The sequence below is a fragment of the Maniola jurtina genome, chromosome 23 (assembly GCF_905333055.1).
Source record: "Maniola jurtina chromosome 23, ilManJurt1.1, whole genome shotgun sequence".
Classification (NCBI taxonomy): Eukaryota; Metazoa; Arthropoda; class Insecta; order Lepidoptera; family Nymphalidae; genus Maniola; species Maniola jurtina.
Window position 1 is genome coordinate 7,779,068 of NC_060051.1, and position 25,365 is coordinate 7,804,432.

The 25,365-nt window shown below is 40.3% G+C and overlaps 2 protein-coding genes across 4 annotated transcripts in view; one reads left to right on the plus strand and one right to left on the minus strand.

The window, feature by feature from the left end:
• LOC123877398 overlaps positions 1 to 25,365 on the minus strand; it is a 757,955-nt gene that overhangs the window by 674,921 nt on the left and 57,669 nt on the right. The gene's annotated exons all lie outside the window — the stretch shown is intronic.
• LOC123877391 (CCR4-NOT transcription complex subunit 1-like) lies at positions 1,149 to 24,821 on the plus strand. 3 transcript variants are annotated; one of them, XM_045924121.1, is made up of 18 exons: positions 1,149 to 1,458; positions 4,555 to 4,770; positions 6,029 to 6,212; positions 6,307 to 8,818; positions 10,557 to 11,970; positions 12,270 to 12,656; positions 13,875 to 14,051; positions 14,757 to 15,005; positions 15,384 to 15,686; positions 16,213 to 16,590; positions 17,125 to 17,271; positions 17,790 to 17,924; positions 20,554 to 20,571; positions 20,707 to 21,135; positions 21,516 to 21,700; positions 22,612 to 22,875; positions 23,142 to 23,269; positions 24,393 to 24,821. In XM_045924121.1, the coding sequence occupies exons 1-17, from the start codon at positions 1,357 to 1,359 to the stop codon at positions 23,212 to 23,214; spliced, it is 7,173 nt and encodes a 2,390-aa protein (XP_045780077.1). In that variant the 5' UTR covers positions 1,149 to 1,356; the 3' UTR covers positions 23,215 to 23,269; positions 24,393 to 24,821. The 3 variants fall into 3 exon arrangements, with proteins under 3 accessions (XP_045780077.1, XP_045780078.1, XP_045780079.1); XM_045924122.1 differs by lacking the exon at positions 20,554 to 20,571 and having other exon boundaries at positions 12,255 to 12,656; XM_045924123.1 differs by lacking the exon at positions 20,554 to 20,571.

Genomic DNA, 25,365 nt, shown 5'->3' on the forward strand with positions numbered 1-25,365 from the left:
ACTTCGGTTTTCTTTACAGGAACGAGAGCGAGCTGAGTAGATACCGGCCGGAGTAGCCTAGAATTTGATTTTTACTATCGAATCTATCGATCTCTTTGCTGAGACCGATGTAAGTAGGTACCTACCAAGTATTGTTAAGTTAACAAAACGAATTTGAAATTCCCGCGTAATTTTCATCACTGCGTACCCACTTGCGTAGTCTCTCAATGTCAAATAGTCCTGTGTTGCCAGATGACCCGAAATAAGACGATTTCAATCTTTTTAACCCCCGACCCAAAAAGAGGAGTGATAAAAGTTTGATGTGATGTATCTATGTATCTGTCTGTAGCATCGTAGCTCCTAAACTAATGAACCGATTTTGATTTAGTTTTTTTGTTTGAAAGGTGACTTGAACGAAAGTGTTCTTAGGTATAATACAAGAAAATCGGTCCAACCGTTTGAAAGTTATCAGCTCTTTTCTAGTTACTGTAACCTTCAATTGTCGGGTGTTAGTACAATGTTTTGTATATATAATGTTAATAATGTTTTAATTTACACTTTTATGATAAAGTGAATTACAAAGTAAGTTATAGCTATTGAAAGACATTTCTAAGTCCATTGGTATATTATTATTTTACATAACTATTGATTTGTTTTTCTTTTTCAGGATCAGCAGTCAATTTATTCAATCAACAATTATTACGATTCTTTTTGAGCTTAACTAATGGGACAGAAAACTGTTTGAATTTTTGTATAATAAAGTGCCATATTAACCTGTGTACCTTATTACTTTCATTTTCCACATAAAATAAGGAAATGTTACTTTTCTCATGAAAATGTTACATTTTGAGCTGTGTCATGTTACAATTTTTTTTTTTTTTCATTAAATCTGGCTTTACTCTGATTAGCCAATGTCAAGTTTGTGATATTTTCAAGTTATTGAATTTATACATGTATGGACTCCGTCTGCGCCGGCGCCCGCTGACATACGCGCGGCGCCCCTTTAGAGCGCTTCCCAGTCAGTTCCACCACCAAAAAACACCAACTAACACAAAAACCAGCCACTTAACAAAAAAAACACTCCAAACAAGCACAGCACGCGCGCCAGCAAACGCCATCACAGACGAAGTCCCATGTTACAATTGACTATCTGCCACTGGCAACACTGGTCGTCATCATCATCGCGTACGGGTTCGCTGTGGAGTGCTAAAATTATGTTAAATTTTATGTGAAAATTAAAATTGGTGATGTTGACCTTAGGCTTGATGTTATTTCGCAAAAAAACTGTTAAAGAACTCACGTTTACAGTAGTTATTCGTCAAAAATCCAGAAAGCTTCAAACGTGTTTGAAGCTTTCGGTTTCGCATTAATGGAACTATGAACCTGGACCCTCTAACGTTTAGCTTAACACAAATTAATTATCTAGTTGCCAGTCTAAACAAGAAGAATTTCAAGCAGATCAATCTAGAGTTGACTCAGGTGAGAAAATTGGACTCAACGTTTTGTCTTTGTTTGTCGCCATATTGTATCAAATAGAAACGGCGTGCGGAACTGCACGGCAGCGGAGCGACGCGATACTGCACTTCAAAATATTGTTTCGAAGTAAATGTACTATAGACATATCGCACTACGCAAGCGGAACGCCACTGCGCGACAAAGTTGGGCAACTAAGCAAAACTGACGCACGATGTCGCGACGTGCATTTCCGTTGCCGCTAGGTGCGCTACAGTAAACAGCGCGTCGTAATAGCCCGTTCCTGGGATGCAAGATATTTCTGTACCCGTAAAAACATTTAAACGGATGATCCTTTAAAAGTCCTGTGGGATCACCAAAATTTAGAAATGCAATTACTCACAGCATCAGGGTTGAGGAGTTAGGTTTTCGAGGTCAAGGACAAAGTCTTTACTTGGTATAGATACCTTTAATATCAATTTGTAACTGACAGTTTCTAAATCCCGTCAGCTTTGGTGGTCAAGTCCTCTGCAGGTTCTGCAGCATCATGATTGAGAAGTTGGAATTGAATTTTTTTATGGAAGACAAAGTTTTGCAAAGTTTCTCTATTGATAAAAAAAATATGCAAATTATTCAGAAATCTCAGATATGTCATTGTCACAGATAGAAAAACACAACCCCTCCATTTTTGAAAGTCGGTTAATAAAGTAGCCTATGTTACTCCTTGGTTAAACCTCAACTTGTCTGTACAAGTCCATTGTCTGTAATGAAAATGAAACAAACTGTTATTTTCACTGACTCCCTTAGTCGCTTATTATCTATCAAGGAAAACCCATTCCGGAGTAAATCAAGATTTCCCATTATTCTAGAGGTCAGGGAGGCTTTGTTCTCCTGTCATCAAAACAGATTAGATTTGACACTTGTTTGGGTCCCAAGTCACTCTGGCATTGTAGGAAATGAAACAGCAGACTCATGTGCTAAAGCTGCAATACAAATGGGTTCCCATGAACATTTTAAAAATAGTTCCCAAGATCTAGGTGCATTGTCAAAAACTTATCTGGACAAGTCCTGGAACTCATACTGGATTGAGTCAAAAGCGGTTAAAGGAAAATTCTATGCCTCAGTGCAACCAGATATTCCAAGACGCCCATGGTTTTTCTCTCATAGACATGCAGATAGGTGGGTAACCTCTACAATTTGTCGCTTATGCCTTGATCATTCCTGCACACCTGTCCATCTGTGCAAGATCAGAGTTAGAGATCACTCCCTGTGTGAATGTGGCTTAGCTACTGTTTGACGAAGCTACTGTTTCTCACATATTCTTTTCTTGTCCTAAACTCCTTCATCCTCTCTATGATGTTCTTCCATCAAAATTCCCGCGTCCAGTAAATGTTGAGTGTTTGTTAATGTCTGTGTTTAGTCCATATTGTAAATTTTTATGTAAATATGTTAAATATAATAATATTAAGTTGTAATTATAACTCCATGTAATATAGTGTGTATTTTATATATTGTGTTGTTCCAGGCTAGAAACTAACCCTATAAATTAACATATTCTGAAAAAACCTGCCTCTTATAAAATTATCTTTAAAAGCTGCTCGAAATTCTCAGCTATCACCAACCTTTCTCGTGTCTCTTCAATCCCACACGATATTGGCGAAGTAAATCGCGCCCACCTGGTGCAGCTCCGCGCCATAAAATAAAATATAATAATAAAATAGAGGATTTACAAACGGACATAGGCATGATCATTTGCTACTGGTCCCAATGGGGTTTTCACCGTTTTCACTTCAAACTGTTTTCGAACATATAAATTGTATATATTTTCGTACTCGCCTTTAAAATCTCTTTAATTTGATATCCCACTGGAGGGTGTTGAAATAATAGTTATTTGTTCAACAAGATAGCAAAATTCATTTTTGTTGCGAATGCCTAGTTTGAACCCTGAGCGGGCAGAGGAGCGAGATTCTAAGTTAGAATCCTGAGTGTAGCGAGGGGTTCAAAGGCACAGGAAACAAAAACTTTGCTATCGTGTGATACGTACAACTTTTCACCTTGATAGCGTAAAACCACAAGATCTAAGAAAATAATTATTTATTGAAACACTAAGATATTTTTATATTCATGTATATTACATGTTTATATTATGATAAAACCACTTTCTGAGTAGGTCTTCACACTTTTAGCAAATTCCAATCGTTAAATAATTCAAAGGCTTTCAAGTATTTTTCATATGACTTTTCCGGAACAAAGATTAATTCAGCATTAGACACTGATTCCTTTAATAACTGATGGTTTTAAATTATCACTAAAGCCGCAGTACAGAGCCATAGAGAAGAAAAGAAGAAATTATCACTTAAACTTTTATAACAGATATCTACAAGGAAATTAGATAGATATGTTTTTATTAAGATTTAAGACCTCATAGATATAAAACTAACACATTATTATGTATCCATAATCAGATTTTTCTCTTTTATTTACAAAACTAGCTGATGCCCGCAGCTTCGCCCGCGTGGATTGGTCAGATCCCCTGCAGCATCAGGATTGAGGAGTTGGAATCCAATTTTTTATGAAACAATGTCGCAAAGTTCCTCTATCGATTAAAAAAGAAATGACGCAAATCGGTTCAGAATTCTCGGAGATTTCGATGTACATAGGTAGAAAAACACAACTCCCTTTTAAAAATTCGGTTAAAAAAGTATTCTATGTTACGCCCTGGTGAATCCTCTATTTGTCTGTGAAAATCCCGTCAAAATCGGTTCACCCGTTCCAAAGATTAGCCGTTCCAAAGATTAGCCTTTTCAAACAGACAGACAGACAGACAAAAATTTTAAAACCGGGTGATTCAGTTATGGTATCGTTCAAATAACCCTATGAGCTTAATATGAGGTAGTTATTTCGAAATTACAGACAGACACTTCAATTTTATTTATTAGTATAGATTATATACATACTTATAAGAAGGCACAACTCATGTTATTTTGTCAGAGTATGCCAAACTGATTTCATCCAATTAATTAGTCTGTTGAACATATCTCCACTTCGCTTTAATGGACTGGCACCCTAATGCAATAACCAGTATTTCGTTTTATCTTATAATGTTCAATATATTGGGTTCAGATTATCAGTCTCTATGGCTTGGAAGCAGAAAATCAAGTGCTGAGGTGCCTGCTTACTGAGGCAGCTAAGACATCGTGGGAGAGCGATCGACCGGGGCCCGCCTTCAGTGTACACGCGACTCTCCTGGCGCAGTACCTCTCCTGCCTCCTAAACCATCCAGCTAAGTCCACCGTCGTTTGTCGTACTGTTGATACGCCGGCAAAGTCAGTACAGAAGGTTAGTTTTACCTACAGTAAGTAACAAAGGCATTCAGAACCAGTGTTATGATGTACATTCACTTGAAATCGTTTTGTAAATGTTTTATTTTAATAAAAATCTTTTATTACTTGTATTTGATGATGTGCAAACGTTTTTAACATATGAGACTGTTAATCGTAATTGTGCAGTGAACTATAACCATAGTATTTACAAAGATGTATGTAATAAAGTAAACTTCTTCTACTCAGGGATCCCACAAAAAAAGAATGCCAGGCTGTAGAAGTGCCATCCTATTAAAAAACTGCACAGTAAAATCAATCATAGTTTACAATAAAATACCAAAGGCGTTTAGAGAACTTCCATTAAACTTATTTCAATTAAGGCTTAAACGGTGGCTAATAGAAAGGTGCTTCTACACAGTAGATGAATTTTTGAAATTCAAAGAATAGTTTAAATATGAATCTATACTAATAAATAAAATTGGAGTGTCTGTCTGTAATTTCGAAATAACTACCGCATATTAAGGTCATATGGTTATTTGAACGATACTATAACTGAATCACACGTTTTTAAAATTTTTGTCTGTCTGTCTGTCTGTCTGTCTGTCTGTCTGTTTGAAAAGGCTAATCTTGGGAACGGCTGAACCGATTTTGACGGGATTTTCACAGACAAGTAGAGAATTGACCAGGGAGTAAAATAGGCTACTTTTTTAACCGACTTTCAAAAAGGGAGTTGTGTTTTTCTACCTATGTACACCGAATTCTCCGAGATTTCTGAACCGATTTGCGTCATTTCTTTTTTAATCGATAGAGGAACTTTGCGACATTGTTTCATAAAAAATTTGGAGTCCAACTCCTCAATCCTGATGCTGCAGGGGATCTGACCAATCCACGCGGGCGAAGCTGCGGGCATCAGCTAGTTTCTAATATGAATGACTTTGTACAAATTTTGCATGCCTGATTATGTAAGGTGAAACATTTCTACTGGACAATATGTACTTAATAACATCTCACTGTAAAAAATGTTTCTGCAAATAAAAATCTTGAAAAAAATGTTGAAAATGATTGTCCTAAACCCTTCTCATTCTGTAAGAAGACCCGCGCTGAGTAGAAGAAAAAGGAAGCTGCAGTACAAAGAGCCATAGAAAAGAAAAGAAGAAGAAGAAAAAGGACGGCAGAAAACAGAAAATAGCTCTAATTCTCCTTAACAACTACTGTAATACTTGCAGTTTCTCTCATAATCGATGCTGGAAGATACGTATTTAATTTGTTTTCAGGCCTTAAAACCCACCAACACGTTACTCAGTCGACTCGCGAGATTGCTGAAATTTACGACCGCCCAAGAGGTCGCCTTCTCATTGGTTCTAAGAAAAAGCTCTCCAAAGCCAGAAATAGTGTCTATCGCTAAACAACATCTCAAGAAACGATTTTTGGACTTTGTACAGTGTTATCTTGATGCAGGTATATCAAAAGTTAATGTCGGTTCTTAAATCTTTTCAAATTATCATTTACAACAAAGTTTAGTTTTAATGTAATTTTTTTTTTTTTCACCCAGAACGTGGACATCAAGTCGAGCGTGCAGGTCTGCAGGAGTGCAGCCCTGAAGTGTTACAAACTCTGCTAACCAGTCTCGCGTACGAGAACTTTCGGCTTGCAGCCGTCACAAAGGATTTGTTTCTGAAACGATTACGCATAGACTTTCCGCGCGAAGTAGTGCCCATTGTGCTCGCTCCGCTTCTGTATCCCGACGACACACAAACGCCACTCGAGGAAATGACTACCTCTGACGACATGGCGGCGGCCATGTTGGACAACTCTCTGGCTGAAATCATCCGGGAGATCGGATACTCCTTTACGACTTCCGTAGAGGATTGCAAAAATAATATGATCAACTTTGGAGCCCGGGAACCGACGGCAATCGATATAGCCAGGATAATCTCGATGATGGTTAGGTTTCATGCCACTCTGCAAGATGGGCCCCTGATACAGACGCCTGGAAACTTTTGGATGAATCACGAAGCTAAGAAAGATGCCATCGGACATGGGCATACAGAGACGTGGAACGCCGAGGTCTTCGTTCAGACATTAAAGGAATTAGCATCCAATTTGAACTGGAAGGAAGTCATTCTTCAGCTCGATCATCCAGAATTTGTGGTACCAGACCGGCAAGGATTGAGCCTGCTCTTCACTATACTGCGATTGGGTCTCCAGAGCGCGGGCTATCCGAGTAATATATTCCCTGTGGAATATCTGTGTCGAAGATGGACAAACTTAGAAGGGCAAATGAGTTTAATTACAAATATCCTCAAGCATCCAGACATATTCAGTTTCGCGGATCATCCCTTTCATCCGGTCTCGATCGATCTATTAAAATCTCCTCCTGAAACAGATAACAAGGAAGTATCGACTTGGCGCTGCCTCTATTTGGTGGAACTTCTACTGTACGCGTCGGATCGAGGTTATTACATGCAAGTCCACGAGCTCTTTAAATTTCCTTTGCAGAACTGCCCTGACATCTTATTGTTGGCGTTGCTGCAAATCAGTCCACCTATCACAGTATTTAGGCAGGAGCTGCTAACAACACTAATTCCAATATTTCTTGGCAACCATCCTAATTCGGGTATAATATTACAGCACGCTTGGCATGCGCAAAACCCCAATATTAAGCCTATAATAATGCATGCGATGGCAGATTGGTATATTCGCGGGGACTGTGATCAATCAAAACTTTCGAGAATATTGGATGTAGCGCAGGACTTGAAGGCATTGTCCTTGTTGTTAAATGTGCAGTCATTCCCATTCGTGATAGATTTGGCATGCCTAGCGTCGAGGAGAGAGTATCTCAAACTCGACAAGTGGCTCACAGATAAGATCCGAGACCACGGTGAAACCTTTGTGTCGGCAATGGTGAAGTTCTTGCAGCGGCGTTGTCCTCCGATACTAGGCAAAGTGCCAGACGAGCAGCTGCCCAAAGCGGCGCAGTTACCGCCGGAGACCGTCGGAACGATGTTAGCATGCTTACAGCTCTGCATCCCAAATGTCCAGCAAGAGCTCCAAGAGGCCATATACAATGTGACCACAAGTTGCCAAACCTTGATATTGACCAAGACTAGGCCAGGTATAACGGGAATCGCGCGTCCACATACGAGAGTGCTGGAGACTCCCTTTAACCCCGCTTTAGGAGGGCAACTGTTTACACCGCACGTGGATGCAATCGCGAGCTTAGCGCCAAACGTCGCCAGTTTGACTTTAGGCGCACCGGCAAACGCAGCATTCGCAATGCCCGGCACGTTAGGCCCGCTCGTCGCTGCCCCCGGATCCCCCTCGCGGCTGATCGGGCCAGGGCCGCACAGCCCCTTCGCCATCATGCCGATGCCGCAACACGCCACCGTCGCAAATATGACGGCGCTGGCCAGAATGCCTCCCATGCCTGCGATGGACAAACCGCGCTTACCGGAGCCCATACATTTCCCAGAGATGATGCACAACGTATCGAAAGAAATAGAAGACGAAGCGAATGGCTATTTCCAGAGAATTTACAATCATCCTCCGCACCCCACTCTTTCGATAGACGAAGTCTTAGAAATGCTAAAGAAGTTCCAGGATTCTCCGAAAAATAGGGAACGCGAAGTGTTCTCTTGCATGTTGCGAAACCTTTTCGAGGAGTACAGGTTTTTCCCACAGTACCCAGACAAAGAACTTCACATCACTGCTCAGTTGTTCGGCGGTATAATAGAGAAAGGTCTAGTTCCCAGCTACGTGTCGTTAGGGCTGGCTTTGAGATTCGTTTTAGACGCACTACGCAATCCAGAGGGATCCAAAATGTACTACTTCGGGATAGCTGCTCTGGATAGATTCAAGTCCCATTTGAAAGACTACCACAAGTACTGCGAGCACGTGAGGGCCATACCCCACTTTAACGAGTTCCCTCCGCATCTCATTGAATACATCGAGTATGGTCTCCAGAGTCGAGAGCCGCCCACGAAGCCTCAAGGAGCAGTTCTACCCGCAAGTCTTGCCGCCATGGTGAACCAGGCCTCCGTGGTAACAGTCTCAGCACCCTACAGGTAAGCTCATTTATATTGCTTTTCAGTTTTTCCATTTTTCTATATTCAATTGCTGCAATTTTCAAATGTTCAATTTACAATATAATATTATTGTAAATTGAACATTTGAAAAGAGCAGCTTCTTGCTGGTTTTTCTCGGCAGAGAACCAGTGGTAAATTATTCTGACGATTCAAAAAAACATCTTAAGGTTCATTTGAATAAAAATTTATTAATTTAACATATTTCGATCAGCTAAGCTGACAGAGTTTATATTGGACTTGTTAGATTCTTGCAAATGCATAAAAACTAGCGTCATTTTGGCTCAGACGGCGGTTATTCTGTAACTTAATATTGTCAGCCAATGTAAAATAATGAGTTTCGTATGGCGATTACAGATTGCAAGATTTGCGCGACAACGATATTAATTCAGAATAGCCTTACACTTTTAATATCTACTTAGAGAGACTCACTTTTACTTTACTTTTGTGAAGTGGTGATAGTAAAAAGAGTACCCGGCTGAGTTTGTTGCGCGCTTTTCTCAGATTTGGGTGTGTTTGGAACCCTCGTAGCTTTAGTTTTAAGTTTATGTGATTAATTTATTATCACCACTATTTCATCAATCACAAATCTAACAATTATCTTAATTGTTAGATTTGTTAGATTTGGATCAAAAGGCGTAGTACCTACTTTGAATGGATTTAGTTAACAACTGTTAAGTAACTTATAAAATACCACTTTTATAAGTTACACTGTTGTATCTGCGCACAAATCTTATTTTTGAATGGCGAGAAAATATTTCAGCCAATCGTAGCGTACGTCCGTCTGGTATTGGTTGTTACTTACGCGCCATGTTTTGTACGCGCGAATTATGAGCGATGACGAGTTTCTGTTGTTCTTGTATTTAAAATCTTAATGTCAAGCAACAAGGCCTGTATTTCTTGTGTACATTCGATTTTATTCGGCGTTAGGTTGCACTTTACTGCAAAAATAATTTTTCCGATGCGACTTATAAAAGTGGTATTACAATACTTATTACTTCAAATAATATTTTACTATGACAATTATTAAGAAATATTATAATGCATGGCTTTGTTTAGTAAAAATACTATAAAGTGTACAATGCAGTTCTAGTGATGTGGTAGTGAGACTTACCAAACTTAACCCGTCCTTGCCCAGATGCTCTGAACAAGTTGTGAAGGTACAATTTGGTGCATCCAATGGGTTAGAACATCCCGACAAGGACAGGTTGTCATAAGAGCCACATGATAAGACTTGGGTTGATTGATGTGCATATTATATTTTGAGTTGCCATTTTTAAGGAAGTCCCCTATGAATTTGGCTCTAAAAACTTCTTTGCTAGCCCTTATTTATATAGGTCCCCCTCACATGTACGCCATTCTTCTCGGTGTCGGGCGAGTTTCCAAGTCTTCCGCATAATCTTGGTGACATCGTCGGACCAATGGGATGGTTGTCTTCCAATGTTGTGTTGTGACCTCTGTTAAAGCAAGTTGATTTACATATGTGTATGTGTACTATTCAGTGTTAGTTCGTGCTTTTATATAATACGCACAATGCACATGTAAAACTTCTTTACCGCTACAGCCAAAATACGTGAAATTGGAATTTGCAAAATAAAAGTAAATTACTTGCTTCAGCAACGTGTCTATTGAGAGAGACGGGGCGGTTCGCATCACAAAATCCAGCAAGCGTTGCTACCCGGTTAGTAGGTAGTGGTAACAACTAGGTATTTCCTTACAGGGCAGTGGTTTGCGCCCCGAACCCCATCTCAGTCATCTCTAAGGTGGCCAACTGCGCCGGAGGCATAGGCAGCCGACCTTCTATCGCAAACGCCACGAACATTGACACACTGCTCACAGCCACGGACAGAGATGAGAAAATTACCGCACCACCGGAAGCCATTCAAGACAAAACGGCGTTTATTTTTAATAATCTCAGTCAATTGAATCTACAACCCAAGTGCGAAGAGTTGAAGGAAATTATCACGGAAGAATACCACCAGTGGCTGTCACAGTACCTGGTCATGAAGAGGGCCTCGATAGAACTCAACTTCCATGCACTATACTCCAACTTTCTCGACGTTCTTAAAATACGTGAAATTAACAAAATGGTAACCAAAGAGACGTATCGCAATATCAGAGTTCTCCTGCGATCTGACAAAGGCATAGCTAACTTTTCTGACCGATCTTTGCTGAAAAACCTCGGTCATTGGTTAGGCATGCTCACATTAGCTCGCAGCCAACCAATTCTTTACATCGACCTCGACCTCAAAGCACTTCTACTCGAAGCTTATCACAAAGGCCAACAGGAGCTGCTCTACGTGGTGCCGTTTATCGCTAAGGTTTTGGAGTCATGCGCCAAGAGCGTCGTGTTCAAGCCGCCCAACCCATGGACCATGGCTCTGATGAACGTGTTAGCGGAGCTGCACCAGGAACCCGATCTGAAACTCAACCTAAAGTTTGAGATAGAAGTGCTTTGTAAAAACTTGAGCTTAGATATTTCCGATTTAAAACCGTCTCTATATTTAAAAGATCCGGAAAAGTTAAGAACGATCGAGTTTCAACTTTCGCAACCGAAACCGAACAAGGAAGCGGTGAACGTAATGCCGGTTCATCAGGCCATAATAGCGAGCCAGCAGTTGCAAATGATGCCGCCTCCGCCGCCCATGCTGCCCGTGGAGGAGTTGTCGGCCGCGGCGCCCACGCCCACGGCCGGGCTCGTGGCCGGCGAGCCGAGTCTCGTGGGCGTGCTGGGCCTGCCCGAGCCGCGGTTCAACTACCTCGACGTCAACGTGTCGTCCACGTCCGCGTTCGGCCACAAGATCGTCTACAACCCGCACATCATCCTGTTCCAAAACTACCCGCATCTGAAGCAGTTCGTGAAGCCGGCCATCGAGAGATCCATCCAGGAGTGGGTCCACCCCGTCGTGGACAGGTCGATCAAGTACGCCTTGACCACGTGCGAGCAAATCATACGCAAGGATTTCGCGTTCGATCCCGACGAGACTCGCATGCGGACGTGCGCGCACCACATGATGCGGAACCTGACGGCAGGCATGGCCATGATCACTTGTCGCGAGCAGATCCTGAGCACCATCAGCACCAACTTGAAGGCTGCCTTCACAACTGCTATGATACCCACCACTCCCCAACAGGTAATGTCTTAAATATTCATTAGCATCTTAACATAACAAGCGCCCAAAGCGCACTCCCCGAGTGCTGCATTCTAGGTGTTCGAGTAACAAATGCCTTCACGTGACTCATCTGACCCATGCTTTGTCAACTAACCTGAGTAACATTTTATTGCATAGCTAATTGTGTGATCTAAAATGCATTTAACATTTCAATGTAAAGTACTTACCTTATTTCACCTCTGGGCGCTTCTTATGTTTTGTCATGGTATAGTATACCTTTGTACTCTTCTTGACTTTCAATTTAGTTAAACACGTTGCAGAAGGACATCATAGAGAGTGCTGCAGCTGTTCTCGCCACAGAGAACATGGAACTGGCATGCGCTTTCATACAGAAGACTGCTGTCGAGAAGGCACTGCCCGAGCTGGATAAGCGGCTTATGAACGACTACGAAATGAGGAAGATAGCTAGACAGGAAGGCCGAAGATACTACGACGCGATAGTTCTCACGTACCAGACTGAGAGGATACCGGAGCGCGTCAGGCTGCGGGTGGGCGGCCCGACCGATATGCAGATAGTGGTGTACGAGGAGTTCGCATGCAACATCCCGGGGTTCATGCCAGTGCGGGATGCGGGCATGTTCATACCCAAACCCACCCAGGAGCAAATGCCCCAGATGACATTCGGTCCAGTTGTGAACCAGACACAGGTTAGTGTAGTCTGTTCACTAACACAGTGTCGGTACACCCGCAGGCGCTCTTATTATCTTGCTTTTATTTATTTTTACTCTATGTTAAAAATAAAGTAGATACTGTAATAAAACACGAATACCCTCCTTGAAGGTACCAGGGAGGTACCCTGGCGCTTTGGTTTTATTAGTGGAAGTTCCCTGGTTCGATTCCCAGCAGGGGATTGGAATTTTATCATTTCTAAAGGTCTCGTCTGGTGAGAGGCTTTGGCCCTGGCTACTTATCACTGTACCAGCAAAGTCGTGCTGCCAGGCGATTTAGCGTTCCGATACGATACCGTTTAGTAACAAACAATTATAAGTTTGATAAAAACTGCCATGGTTTAATAAATACTGTCATTCAAGTTTGACAGCTTCAGGGAATAGATTTTTGATCCATATAGCCATTCTATACATTTGGTTCAGTGAAACATATTTTTTAATACAGTTGCTCAAAAAGTGGCGTATTGCAGGGACGTATAGCGTTCGGGATGTGGGCTATTACGTACTCGTGCTTTTTCTTTACCTTTCCCGCACTCGTGCTTTTTCTTTCCCAACTGTCAAAATATTAAAAAGAAAAACCAACCATGAAGTTTTTACTAAAAAAATTCATAGAAGTTTTTATGATTCATGCAAATACGTATTTCTAATAAGAAGCTACTAATTTGTTTCAATATCAGATTTAATGATTTGATTGAATGAGTTTGGTTAGGTTTCATTTCATTTCATCTCATTAAATTTCATTTTCATTTCATATCAATAAAAAACTTCTACTGAAGACTTGGCTGTATGGGCATAGTTCCCTTTGCCTACCAGAATGGGTGAAAAAAAAAAAAAAACTCTTCTTATATTCTACGGTTGGCGCCATTTTTCAGAAATTTTCTTTGCGAGTTTAGTTTTTGGTTGCCTAAAATGAGTAATTTCGACCCTAGTTTTTTATATCTATTAACAATAAAGTTGTTTTAAATTAAATTAAATTAAGTTAGTTGAGTTTATTGTGTTTTTATTATTTTATTAAATTGCTTCATTTTTTCGCAACTGTATTAAAAATAGTCGTTCAGTACACGTGCGGAACCGTCATTGCAACTCGTTCCGACTGTCAACCCTCGCCTTCAGCTACGCCTCGGCTCGGGTAGACATTTGTCGGAACTCTTTGCAATGACAGCCTTTCCGCACTTGTAATGAAATATACTATTGCAGGTGTACGGTCATGATGAAATGACTACGCTGATGACAGCTGCAGAGCTGTTCTTGACGACCGCTGTGCCGATCCCAGCGTTTGCGGTGCAAGCCACAAACATGCATACGCTGTTCGAATGCCTCGTCATGGCCAGACGTAACCGAGATATTGTCTCTGGCTACACGCTTCTGCAGAGGGTGAGTATCTAAATTCTAAAGATATCTTTAAATGAATGTTCCTCGTATTATTTATGTACATTTATGTATAACTTACTAGCTCGCGACTTGGTCTGTCTGGACTTAGGTTTTTAAAAACCATATAGGAATACTTTGATTTTCTGGGATAAAAATTAGTCTATGTCACTGCCTAGATCTATACATATAATAAAATTGTAGAAAAGTGGTGTCTGTACAATGGAAATATATAAAAAAAAGTAGCAGGGGTTGTTATTATATCGATGCCGAACCCGAAATTGTAATTAATTTTTTTTTGTCTGTTTGTCTGTTTGTCTGTGTGTTTGTGCACGCTAATATCAGAAACGGCTTATTCGATTTAGATACGGTTTTCACTAATATATTGTAGTAAGCTTCACTTAGCATTTAGTGTTTATTTCATGTCAATCGGTTCATAAATAAAAAAGTTATGTCAATTTAAAGAATCACGGCGCCTCGCGCCTGAGCGTCCGTGGCTATATAAAGCGCGAAAAGTCACTATTCCACGCGAACGAAGTCGCGGGCACAGCTAGTCTTTAACTATATCCATGTACAATATCACGTCGATCAGTTGCTGCATTGCGAGTGCGACGTGATAGCCGACAAAGCGTTATTTCTTATACAATGGTGCGCAATCCTACGTGTGCGAGTCAGACTCTGACTGATTGTATTATTTAACCTTGTACACAGGCTGTGGAGGGCCTATTGGACGGTCACATCGTCCAGGCGGGAGCCAGCGCTGAACATGTCGAGCTGATGACGCGGTACCGTGACATACACCTTCGGGTCCTCAAGTTGCTAGAAGACAATAGAGTCTATGGCCACGCCTGGACCACCAAACAGATCACATACTGTGTCACGGAATGCAGGGACGAGCTCAGGTTTAACTTGGAAGCCATTGACTGTCTTGTGAGGAACCATCTCATCAACTTGCCACAGGTTGTATTTTTAACTAGTTTTTTTAACGCTTCGAGCAATGTTTACATTTATTTTAGGCTGCGACATGAATGAGCTATGTACACATTAGGGTCACACAAAAAGCAAGTTAAATTAATAATGAACTAAATCACAACTAAAATAGAGTTTAAGATATCGCGATAATTTGTTGGATTTAGATAATTATCGATTTATCAATGAAAATTGCACGTGCATTTTGTTGCTCAGTGTGCATTGAGCCTTAAGCTGCTTTACGAAGTGGTGGTGTTACTTACGAAGTTTTGACGTAGCGTAGCAAAAGTGCTCCAAGGTGTTTATGTTTGAATTTATATTATAAAGATGAACGAATTGATGTTTGAAGTGAATTATTCCATATTTTAGTACGACCTTGCGCTTGCTCAACTCATGGATAACGGAAACAACTATGTGGCGGTTTCTTTCGCCATGCAATTGGTGCAACTGTACCTGGTCGACGACCGCAATGACGCCTACGCCACGGAATCTGACCTGTACCATTGCACTGAGACGCTAGCCAGGCTGATGGCGCAGTCCAGGGCTCCGCCGGAAGGCCTCGCCACGCTGATCGAGACGATCCGAATCAATCAAGACCCGAGCAGTTATCTGGGCGAGAGGTCTCCTTTGGGCCCCACTTCTCACATCCACAATGGCATTTTGCAAGTACGCGTACGTATCTATTACTTTTTCTATTGTCAAGCTCCATATAGTGTCTAGCAAACAAGTTGAACCTTAGTCAGCGAAAGTTGGTGAATCTAGGAAGATCATTTATTCTGTTCTGTTCTATTTACTGTTGGAATCGTGACGTCACCCGGGTCACGTCTGGTCTCTTTCTTCTCGGACTAAATATATTTTCTTTCTTTCTTATCAACCAATGGCGTGCACCCGCGCTGACTTATCAGCCAATCGCATGCGCCCGTCATTTACTAGCCAATCGCATTAATGCTCAAGTTGTTTGCTGGTTGTTGAATCAATTTTCGACTGCATTTTAATTTCACAATCGGTTACTTTGTAAGTCACTGTCCCGCGCCGCAAATAAATTTTCTTATATGTTTGGGGACTATAAATTATGCTATCATGAAGTAGACATCCGCTAAGAAAGGATTTTTGAAAATTCAACTAATAGGGGGTAAAACATGGGTATGAAATTAGTGTAGTCCATGAACATATAATTAAAAGAACAAATCTCCCACAGTCCCGTGAATACGACGACCCGCACGGTCTCCAAGAGAAGACGGAGAACCTCCTCCGCGAATGGAGAAACATTCTTCTGGGTCCCCTCACTGAGATAGATATCGAGCAGAACTTCAACATTTACGTGCACCGAATGAACATGAACGGTATCCTCAAATCCGATGACATGATCACGCGATTCTTCCGCATCGCCACGCAAATGTGTGTCGAGAACGTGTACCAACTCCTCAACGAGGACAGGATGAATCCTCCCCCGGTGCCGCCGAAGAGGGAGAAGTATTATGCGATGTGTGATTCGTTTATCAAGCTGGTCTCGCTCTTGATCAAGAACACCGCGGATAACGGCAACCCAACGCCGAAACTCAACTTGCTGAATAAGGTATGAAAAATCTATCTGTCCTTAGCATTGATCTATAATTACTATAGATGACAGGTCACGAACATCGCTCAAGTAACTTTGTTTGCACACTTCTACACAGCTATTATGTTTCTTATTATGAAATGTAGAAAAACTTCAGTTCATTATAAACCTTAACACTTGAACATAAAGATAAATAACAATTGCAAAATATTAATATTTAAGACATCTTGTCACCGAAGATCACTGTAGGATATGGAAAAATAAAAGATTTGAAAAGGGTTTTTTATGGTGCTAATAAAAGTGGTGACAAATCATTTATTCAAAGTATGTACCATTGTACACTTTTTGTTAAACATTCAATGGATTAAACATAAGTATCAAATCAGCTCAGTGACTATCATTCATGGTTGAACACTGAGTTAGCAAATCATTCCTCTGCTCAAATCCCAGTCAAGGGCTAACTTATATTGGAATTTTAAAAATGGAAATAACCCACAACTCTCAAAAATGAGATACTGAGGCGGATTTAATTTGCTAAACTATCTTTTTCAGATACTTGGTATAATCGCTGGTTGCTTGCTCCAAGACCAGGAAGAGCACGGTGCCAATTTCCAACAGCTTCCTTATCATCGCCTGCTGCTCATACTGTTCCTCGACATGAATATGCCTGAACCCGTCCTTGAGTCCATGAACTATCAGGTAACACTACCTAACCGAAGAATACTAATTAATATTACTAGGCCGCCAGTTGGCCATGTGATAAAGATAGATAGAGTGGCGCGCTACCTCAGCGGGATTTTCTCACTCTTGTCTCTTCTGAGTGAGAGAGAGATGAAGTTTTTGACCATAGTCCACCATGCTTGCAAAGTGTGGATTGGCATCATCTTTGAGTAGATTATGGAGCACTCATATCTATGAAACACTTAACTTTGGTACATTAGTGGTCGGGTACCCGGAATCGAACCCCGGATGCTCCATTCAGGAGGCCGGAGTCTTATGCTGAGATCTATCGAGGGTACGTTGACTTTGCTTAGACTTAAGTTTCAGTTACGAGACAGATGTATGCCAGCGGTATACCGCTGTCTCGTTTTAACGTGTCTTAAGTCTGAGCAAAGTCCAAGTGCGCTGTATAGATGTCAACGTTAGGTTGTAGCAGCACTTCCAAGTGTACAAATACTATAGATATTTTCAAGTATTTTGTTATTTTCCGGGCGCAGGTACTAACAGCGTTCTGCCATACTCTACGCATCGTGAGACCCAGCGTTGCACCCAGTTTCTGCTACGCGTGGCTTGAAATAGTCGCGCACAGGGCCTTTATAAACAGGGTGCTCGCCGTCACTCCACAGCAGAAGGTATTTATCACCCTGTAGCTTAGCTTATTCATTAGATAATCATCTTAGGGATTATTAAATACACACTTCGAAATTGAGCAGACTTTGTCAGAACCAGATACTTTAAAAACTCGTTTTCAGATCTTGAAGACGTTAATACATTTCGAACAATCACTGTAACGTCAAAGTGAAACCTAAACTATCGTACGGTGCGGAAAGTTTCCAAAATACAAATCAGTAGTACTAAATGTCTTAGTCTCCATTCTGCTCTGATGTTGTAGTGTCTCGATACTCAAAAGCTCACAGAGTTGTCGAAATGTGCTAACTCGTATTAACATTAAAAAAAACAAAAGTGTATGATTCACTTTTATTCAACTTAAAGACTGACTCCAAACTACCTGGCTTAGGTCTGCTCGGTCTTTTATTCTAATTTATTATATTATTATTGACTTAAGCTGGGCACTTCTTTGCTGTAAAGGTAAGACTTTAAATAATTAGATTTAGCTTTCTGTATAGTGATGTGTTGCATGGCACTTTGAAATGGACTGTACACTTTTATGGTCTTATAAATGTTTAATGTAATCAAATACAAATCAAGTACAATATATTAACGCTGGTAATTAGGAGGCGGTCGCGCCGCGAAATGAATTGTGCCGCGCGCCGGCGCCGCACCGCGAGGCCTCCCGCTCCCGCAGCCCGCCGCCGCGCACGCCTTGTTCAGTGCTATAGCACTAAACACTTTCTCATTTTTAGTGTTCAAATACCCCAAGGGTGCCAACAGGGCTCTATTACTTAGCCTCCACTGTCCAGCCATCCTTCAGTCTATCTGTCTGACGGCAGACTCATGAACCGTACCTACCTTTTGGTAGAGAGCCGAAATTTTTACAGTCAAGCTCTAATCAACCCTTTACCGACTCAGTTTCTAATAAAAATGTAAACTGTGGCATCGTAGCTCCAGTTTAGTTAGTTAGTTTAGTTTTTTTTTTGTTTGAAAGGTGCCTTGATCAAGAGTATTCTTAGCTATAATCCAAGAAAATCGGTTCGGTCGTTTGATAGTTATCAGCTCTTTTGTAGTTACTGTAACATTCACTTGTCGGGGGTGTTATAAATTTTTAATTTACACTTGTCTATTGAGAAAAATTAATAATCCGGAATATTACAAGCGAAACTGTAAAAATTGTAAAGTGCCCAGTTTGCGTCAAATGTATGCTAGATTTAACCACTCGCATCTGAGCTTTTTTTGGCTTAATCTCACTTTACCAGTATTTAATTATTTGATATTGTTATTAAAATTGGTTATCACGAACCACTCATACCACTTGCCATATTACTTGAGTACCTTCAAAGCAAGAATGAATATGCCTTCTAGGCAAGCAAGCTGTAAAATAGACATTATTAACTTGAGTAAAAATTTTTGGTGTAATATAGCAAAGATGTAACAAGTAAAAATAAATATAAAAAAGGTCTCTGATATATGTCAGGGGAAATTTGTAAAATATAAAAAAAAAGCTAGAGAGAACCTAGCTTTGCCTTCCATCAGGTATTGTCGTCGAGCGCAAGGCTATCTAATATCTTGCATTAAAAAAAGTTCAGGTCCAGCGTGGTAGCATAAAAACCATAAAAGTGCCACTGTAAATGAAATTTTGGCATAAGAAGTCCCTTTTGGAAGAATTGCCATGTCGACTATAGCTACATATGCCCTGTTCAAGCCTAGTACCAAATGAAGATCGAACTTCATAAATAATTAGTTAGTTTTTCCGAAAGTGTTTCTGTCGGTTTGCTAGCTTTTGACGGTCCATCCGTTTTTTTGACAAAATTGGTACAAAAATAGATTGCATCCCGGGGAAAAAATAGACTCTTAAATAGAGAATAGACACAAATAAGAAAGACAAAGAGAAAGAGTTCCAACAGGATTTCCAAAACCTAAATCCAAGTCGGGGGGCTATTTAGTACAGAGATAGATGCCGAAAGGGACTTCTTGCGAAAAACAATTAATCTTTAGCTTCGAAATATACATTGGAGTGTCTTCACACACACTGTTCGACGACCTGACTAACGGGCTATATCCTAAATCCACTCGTCTATAGCACGGTAGCCGAGTCGCTTGCAAACGTATCTGACATTACTAACTTTTACGAATTGTGATATAGCGCGGTGTGGGGCTATCGCACAATTCGACAGCGAACATTTTATAAAACTTTATTTTGCCAATATCTAATCCATTTTATTAAAGACTTATTCAGTTTTTGTTTGCTGTAGACTGTTTGCAGGAATTGGCGAAATGAAGTTGCTCGTAATAACAATATATTTCCATGATAACTCTCAAGAGTGTATACAGAGGCCTTGTGGAGGCACCATTGGCGATCGTTTTTAGCATACTGGAAATTCTGTGAATTCCATTCATAGTTATAACCGGTGTGGTAGAAATACTTTCATTATTTTTTTATAATTGGTTGCCAACGATGCCTCCAATTCATAGGCGTCATTGCTTCAGAGTTCAGACGCCATAATGAATGTTAGTCGCCTAAAATTGTAATGTCGACAGAGTGCCACGAAGTGTGTGAAAAGACACAAACATGTATGACAATAAATGTGCACTATCGTACTGTGTAATCGAATGCACTTATGATGTTGTTTTCTTTTGTTCAAGTCTATCATGGAAGTATTGGTATAGGTAACCTTTTTTTAAATTCTTATGCTCGTATGTGTTTAATATGGCTTCTGATATCATTGCTTGATCATCGCTTTTCTTTTAATGTATGTTCGTCGGTGCGCCCCGATACTAACCGTCGATTGTCGCCAGGGATGGGGAATGTATTCGACGTTGCTCATCGATCTTTTCAAGTTCCTCGACCCGTTTCTGCGAAACACGGAGTTGGCCCCGCCGGTCATGATGCTGTACAAGGGGACCCTGAAAGTGTTACTGGTTCTGCTCCACGACTTCCCGGAGTTCCTGTGCGATTACCACTACGGGTTCTGCGATGAGATTCCGCCGAACTGCATACAGATGAGAAATCTTATCCTCTCGGCCTTCCCGAGGAGCATGAGACTGCCCGACCCGTTCACGCCGAATCTAAAAGTGGATCTGCTAGCCGAGATCAGCCTGCCGCCGCGCGCAGTCGTCAACTACGCGACAATAATCCCCTCGTCGCAACTCAAGAAGGACGTGGACGCGTACATCAAGGCCCGGGCGCCCGTCACCTTCCTGTCAGAGCTGCGGAGCAACATGCAGGTGATTATTTTACGATAAGCGTAGTACGTCGCAGGCGCGATTTTTTTTTGCGGTTAGAAATTAACCAAAATCGTGACGATTGGACAGAATTATTTTGTGAAACTGCGGTATAATAGTACATTTACTGTTCAAATAAAGCAATATACGACCGTTTAGTAAAATGGTAGGAAGAACGAGGCGAAGCGCAGTACTTAGCAAGGTATTATGTATATGTGTTATGCCTCAATTTCCGAGCTAGTGGGGGAAAATTACATTGAAAATTACAAATGAATGAGATTTTTGGCTGTCATTTAGATGGGATCACATGACAAAAAAATTGATATACTAACTTCTCTCCATTAATATAGTATGTGTAATAATAAATACGAATCGCCTTACAGGTAGTAAACGAGCCGGGACGCCGGTATAATAGCCAGTTGATAAATGCAGTGGTTCTGTACGTGGGCACGCAAGCTATCGCTCACATAAGGGTGAAAGGACAAACGCCGAATATGACCACGATAGCCCACTCGGCGCATATGGATATATTCCAAAACTTTACAGTTGACTTTGACTACGAAGGACGGTGAGTAAATATTCGAGCGCAAAGTGGTTACCACGTATTTATTAGTGACATTATACCCGCGGCAGTAATGTAGGCGCTTTTGACATATCAGAATAGTGATATGACACGGTGGCGTCGTTTCTAATGTTTTTCTTATTTAACTATTACTACTACATAAAAGAGTATTTCTGCATTTTTTCTTTAAAATTAACTGTCAATTTTTAATCGACTTCCAAAAAAGGAGGAGGTTCTCAATTCGTCGGGATCTTTTTTTTTTTTTATGTATGTTCCCCGATTACTCAAAGACCCCTGGACCGATTTGGAAATATTTTTTTTGTTTGAAAGGGTATACTGTGCAGGTGGTCCCATATAAATTTGGTGAAGATCTGATGAATATCTTCGGAGATGGAGAACAGAACTCCTCAATGGATAAGAGCAAATTGCTCGCGATCACTGTAATAGCTTAGTAAACAGTAGGGTTTTAACTGGGCATAGCATATTATAGTACAGTGGAGCCACTAAAAATTGTGAAATAAAAAATTTTAAAGCATATTAAAACAAAATTAGAAATCCAAGAGTGAAGCTCGCCCGACTTCATACCTAGGTACATTACATGTGTAGCTAAACAAAAATTATTTTCTACTTTTTAGTGTTTTTGGTTTTTGAAGTCGGTTTTATTTTTCTTTTGAAATTTTTTTCACTAAACTTAAAAAACGCTTTCGTGGCGTTCCGCGCAGATAAAATTGACCAAAAACCCGCTTTAGGTATGTGCAGACCAACAGTAACTTAATATTTAACCGGGCATTGTCACTGCTGAACACAAGTGCAGCCATTTTGCGCGCTACTACGCGATCGACACGGGTGGCATGTTTTGCATGTGTGTGTGTACCAACCTGCAGCGCACAAAGTTGTAATCATCTTTACCTTTTCAGGTATCTATTCTTGAACGCGATCGCGAATCAGTTGCGCTACCCGAACAGCCACACGCACTATTTTAGCTGCTGTCTTCTGTATTTGTTCGCGGAGGCAAATTCCGAAGCTGTACAAGAGCAAATAACGAGGATGCTCCTCGAGAGGCTGATCGTGAACCGGCCGCATCCGTGGGGACTTCTCATCACTTTTATCGAACTCATCAAGAACCCCATTTATAAATTTTGGACGCACGAGTTCGTCCATTGTGCACCAGAAATCGAGAAGTAAGTCATTTTAATATTTTTTTTTGCTAACGATGCCACCGCCGACGGTCTTCTGTAAGTATAGTCGACGGTGGTGTCGTTACCAAAATATAATCATTGTACACGTTGTTTTTGACTAAACGTGGACATTTTTTAAAATATATTGGAGGTTGATTTTAGATATTATTTCAATGAGGATAATGTCGATAGTATTTTGACTGTGAAAAATGCTCTGCGCTGCGCTCCGCCATATGTGCGCCGGCCCTAACAACTTTGTGTTACAATAGGTTGTTTGCGTCTGTCGCACGATCTTGCATCGCGGAGAAATCGGGAGGGGCCGAACGCGAACTGACCGAGTAGCGTCAAGCCCTATGGGAGTCTGTCCGGCAGAAGCAAATGGCTTTTGCCGAGACAGGTAAGTTCATATGAATTCTTTCCTCTTTTCAACCAACTCCTACTTACATTTGTATAACTAACCCCCGACCTAAAAAGAGAGGTGTTATAATTTTGACGTGTGTATCTGTCTGTGGCATCGTAGCTCCTAAACTAATGAATCGGTTTAAATTTAGTTTATTTTGTTGGAAAGGTGGCTTGATCGAGAGTGTTTTTAGCTATAATCGAAGAAAATCAGTTCAGCCTTTTGAAAGTTATCAGCTCTTCTAGTTACTGTAACCTTCACTTGTCAGGGGTGTTATAAATTTTTAATTTACAATTGTGAAACAAGATAACCCGACTACGATTGTCTTAATAAACGCTGAAATATTATAGTAAAATTGTTTTTTTCCCCCTTGGTACCTATATTTTAGTGTTGTAGTACATTTATATTAATGAACTCAGAATTTTCTCCTCTTTCATTTGACATCCCCGTCGCCACAATAGCAAAAAAAAAATTGCCACTTCTTTTGATGTAACATCCGTTAAGTCAATTTTTTTCGTATAAAGTATAGCCTATGTCACCCGGACCTTCACAAAGAATATAATGATTGTAAATAAACAAAAATAACAATAATTGACACTTCATTCATCAAAATTGGCCCAGTAGTTTAGACGCTACGGTGGAACACACAAAATCTAGATACATAGTATTCTAGCTAGTAAAATTATTATATCCTGCTTATTTTATGAATTCATTAAATATTACACTCATTCCCACAAAACTTTCCGACTTCCCTTGAATGCATGACTTATAAATTAAAAATCAAGGTTACTGTGGAGGGTGGCTAATTCTGTTATACAGTATCTCAATAAAATAGAATGGCAGGTCTAAATAAATTGCTATCCCTTTCATAATGCTTTCTGCGGAAAAGGATAGCACTAAATTTACACCTGTCAATTTAGTTTAGTTAGGTTTCGACGCTCGAATTCTATCAACGTTGGCGAGAAGAAAACTCTCATTCACCCTAACTTGTCATCGAACAAACGAAGAGTTATTAATAAATTGACAGACAGACTGACAGACGGTGGGACAACTTGCAAATTCATGATGAAATTCGCAGATTTGCTCGGTCTGTTAGTAATACCTCCCTCGTCCGTTCCAGGCTTCCAGGAGGCGCAAGGCGTCGCGTCACCACAGCCATCGACGTCGCAGCAGCAAACTAAGCCCGTGCTGCAATGGAACAAGTTGTTCAAGAAGTAGGACAACAATGCGACTGTAGCTATTCACCTGTTCCCTAGCGACCACTCGACTGTAAAGACGATAGACAGTGGCGCATCATGGCGACAAGTAATAATAGTGCTGCTGTAGCACGATGGCTTATGTTTTAATAAATGAATTTATTATTTTAAATGATTCACTTAGACAATCATATTACGATCAGTTATATAAATGGCGCCAATTCTGTTGTCTTTCTTTAAACTAAATTTAGAGTATTTGCGTCCTCCTCCTTTTAATATCGTTGAAAAGGGACGGAGCATGTATATTACATTTAAAGACTCTAAATTTTAGTGCACGCTATAAATTTAAACAATAGGCTCGCGACTGGCCGCTAAAGTCACGAGGTTTGACAGCTCTAAATTAAATTTAGAACTGTCAAGATGTGTCCGTCCTTTTCATATTACATTGGTAAGAAGAGGATGGGAATACTCTAAAATTTAATCGCCAACGGAATCGGTACCTTGTTTGAGTTGCAGACAATTTTTAAAACTGCAACTTTTTTTAAAATTTTAAATTACTATTTAATTATACTATTTAATATAATTTTAAGTGCATGATGATGATAACGATCACCCAAATCGAAATCTGTAAATAATAGATTAAGAATGTTTTTTAATAATCCTTTTTAGTAGGTATAATAGAAAACCATATACGTTGCCAAGTTTATGGGCGGCCGTGCTTTCTTTTTTTATAAAGATCAACACGGCGCGGCGCATTTCTCTGTATTGTTAGTTAAGTTTCATTTTATTAATTAATATCGTAAACTCTATTAGGATTTTAGAATAAGTATAATTTTAATTTTTAGTAAATAAATAGGCATTAAATATTTTTTTATCAAATGTAGTTTTCTTTTCAAA

Coding starts and splice junctions, on each gene's coding strand:
- LOC123877391 (XM_045924121.1), top strand. CDS start 1,357: ATGAACCTGGACCCTCTAACGTTTAGCTTAACACAAATTAATTATCTA. Junction 12,657..13,874: donor CAGTTGTGAACCAGACACAG/GTTAGTGTAGTC, acceptor ATACTATTGCAG/GTGTACGGTCATGATGAAAT. Junction 21,701..22,611: donor GACTTTGACTACGAAGGACG/GTGAGTAAATAT, acceptor TTACCTTTTCAG/GTATCTATTCTTGAACGCGA.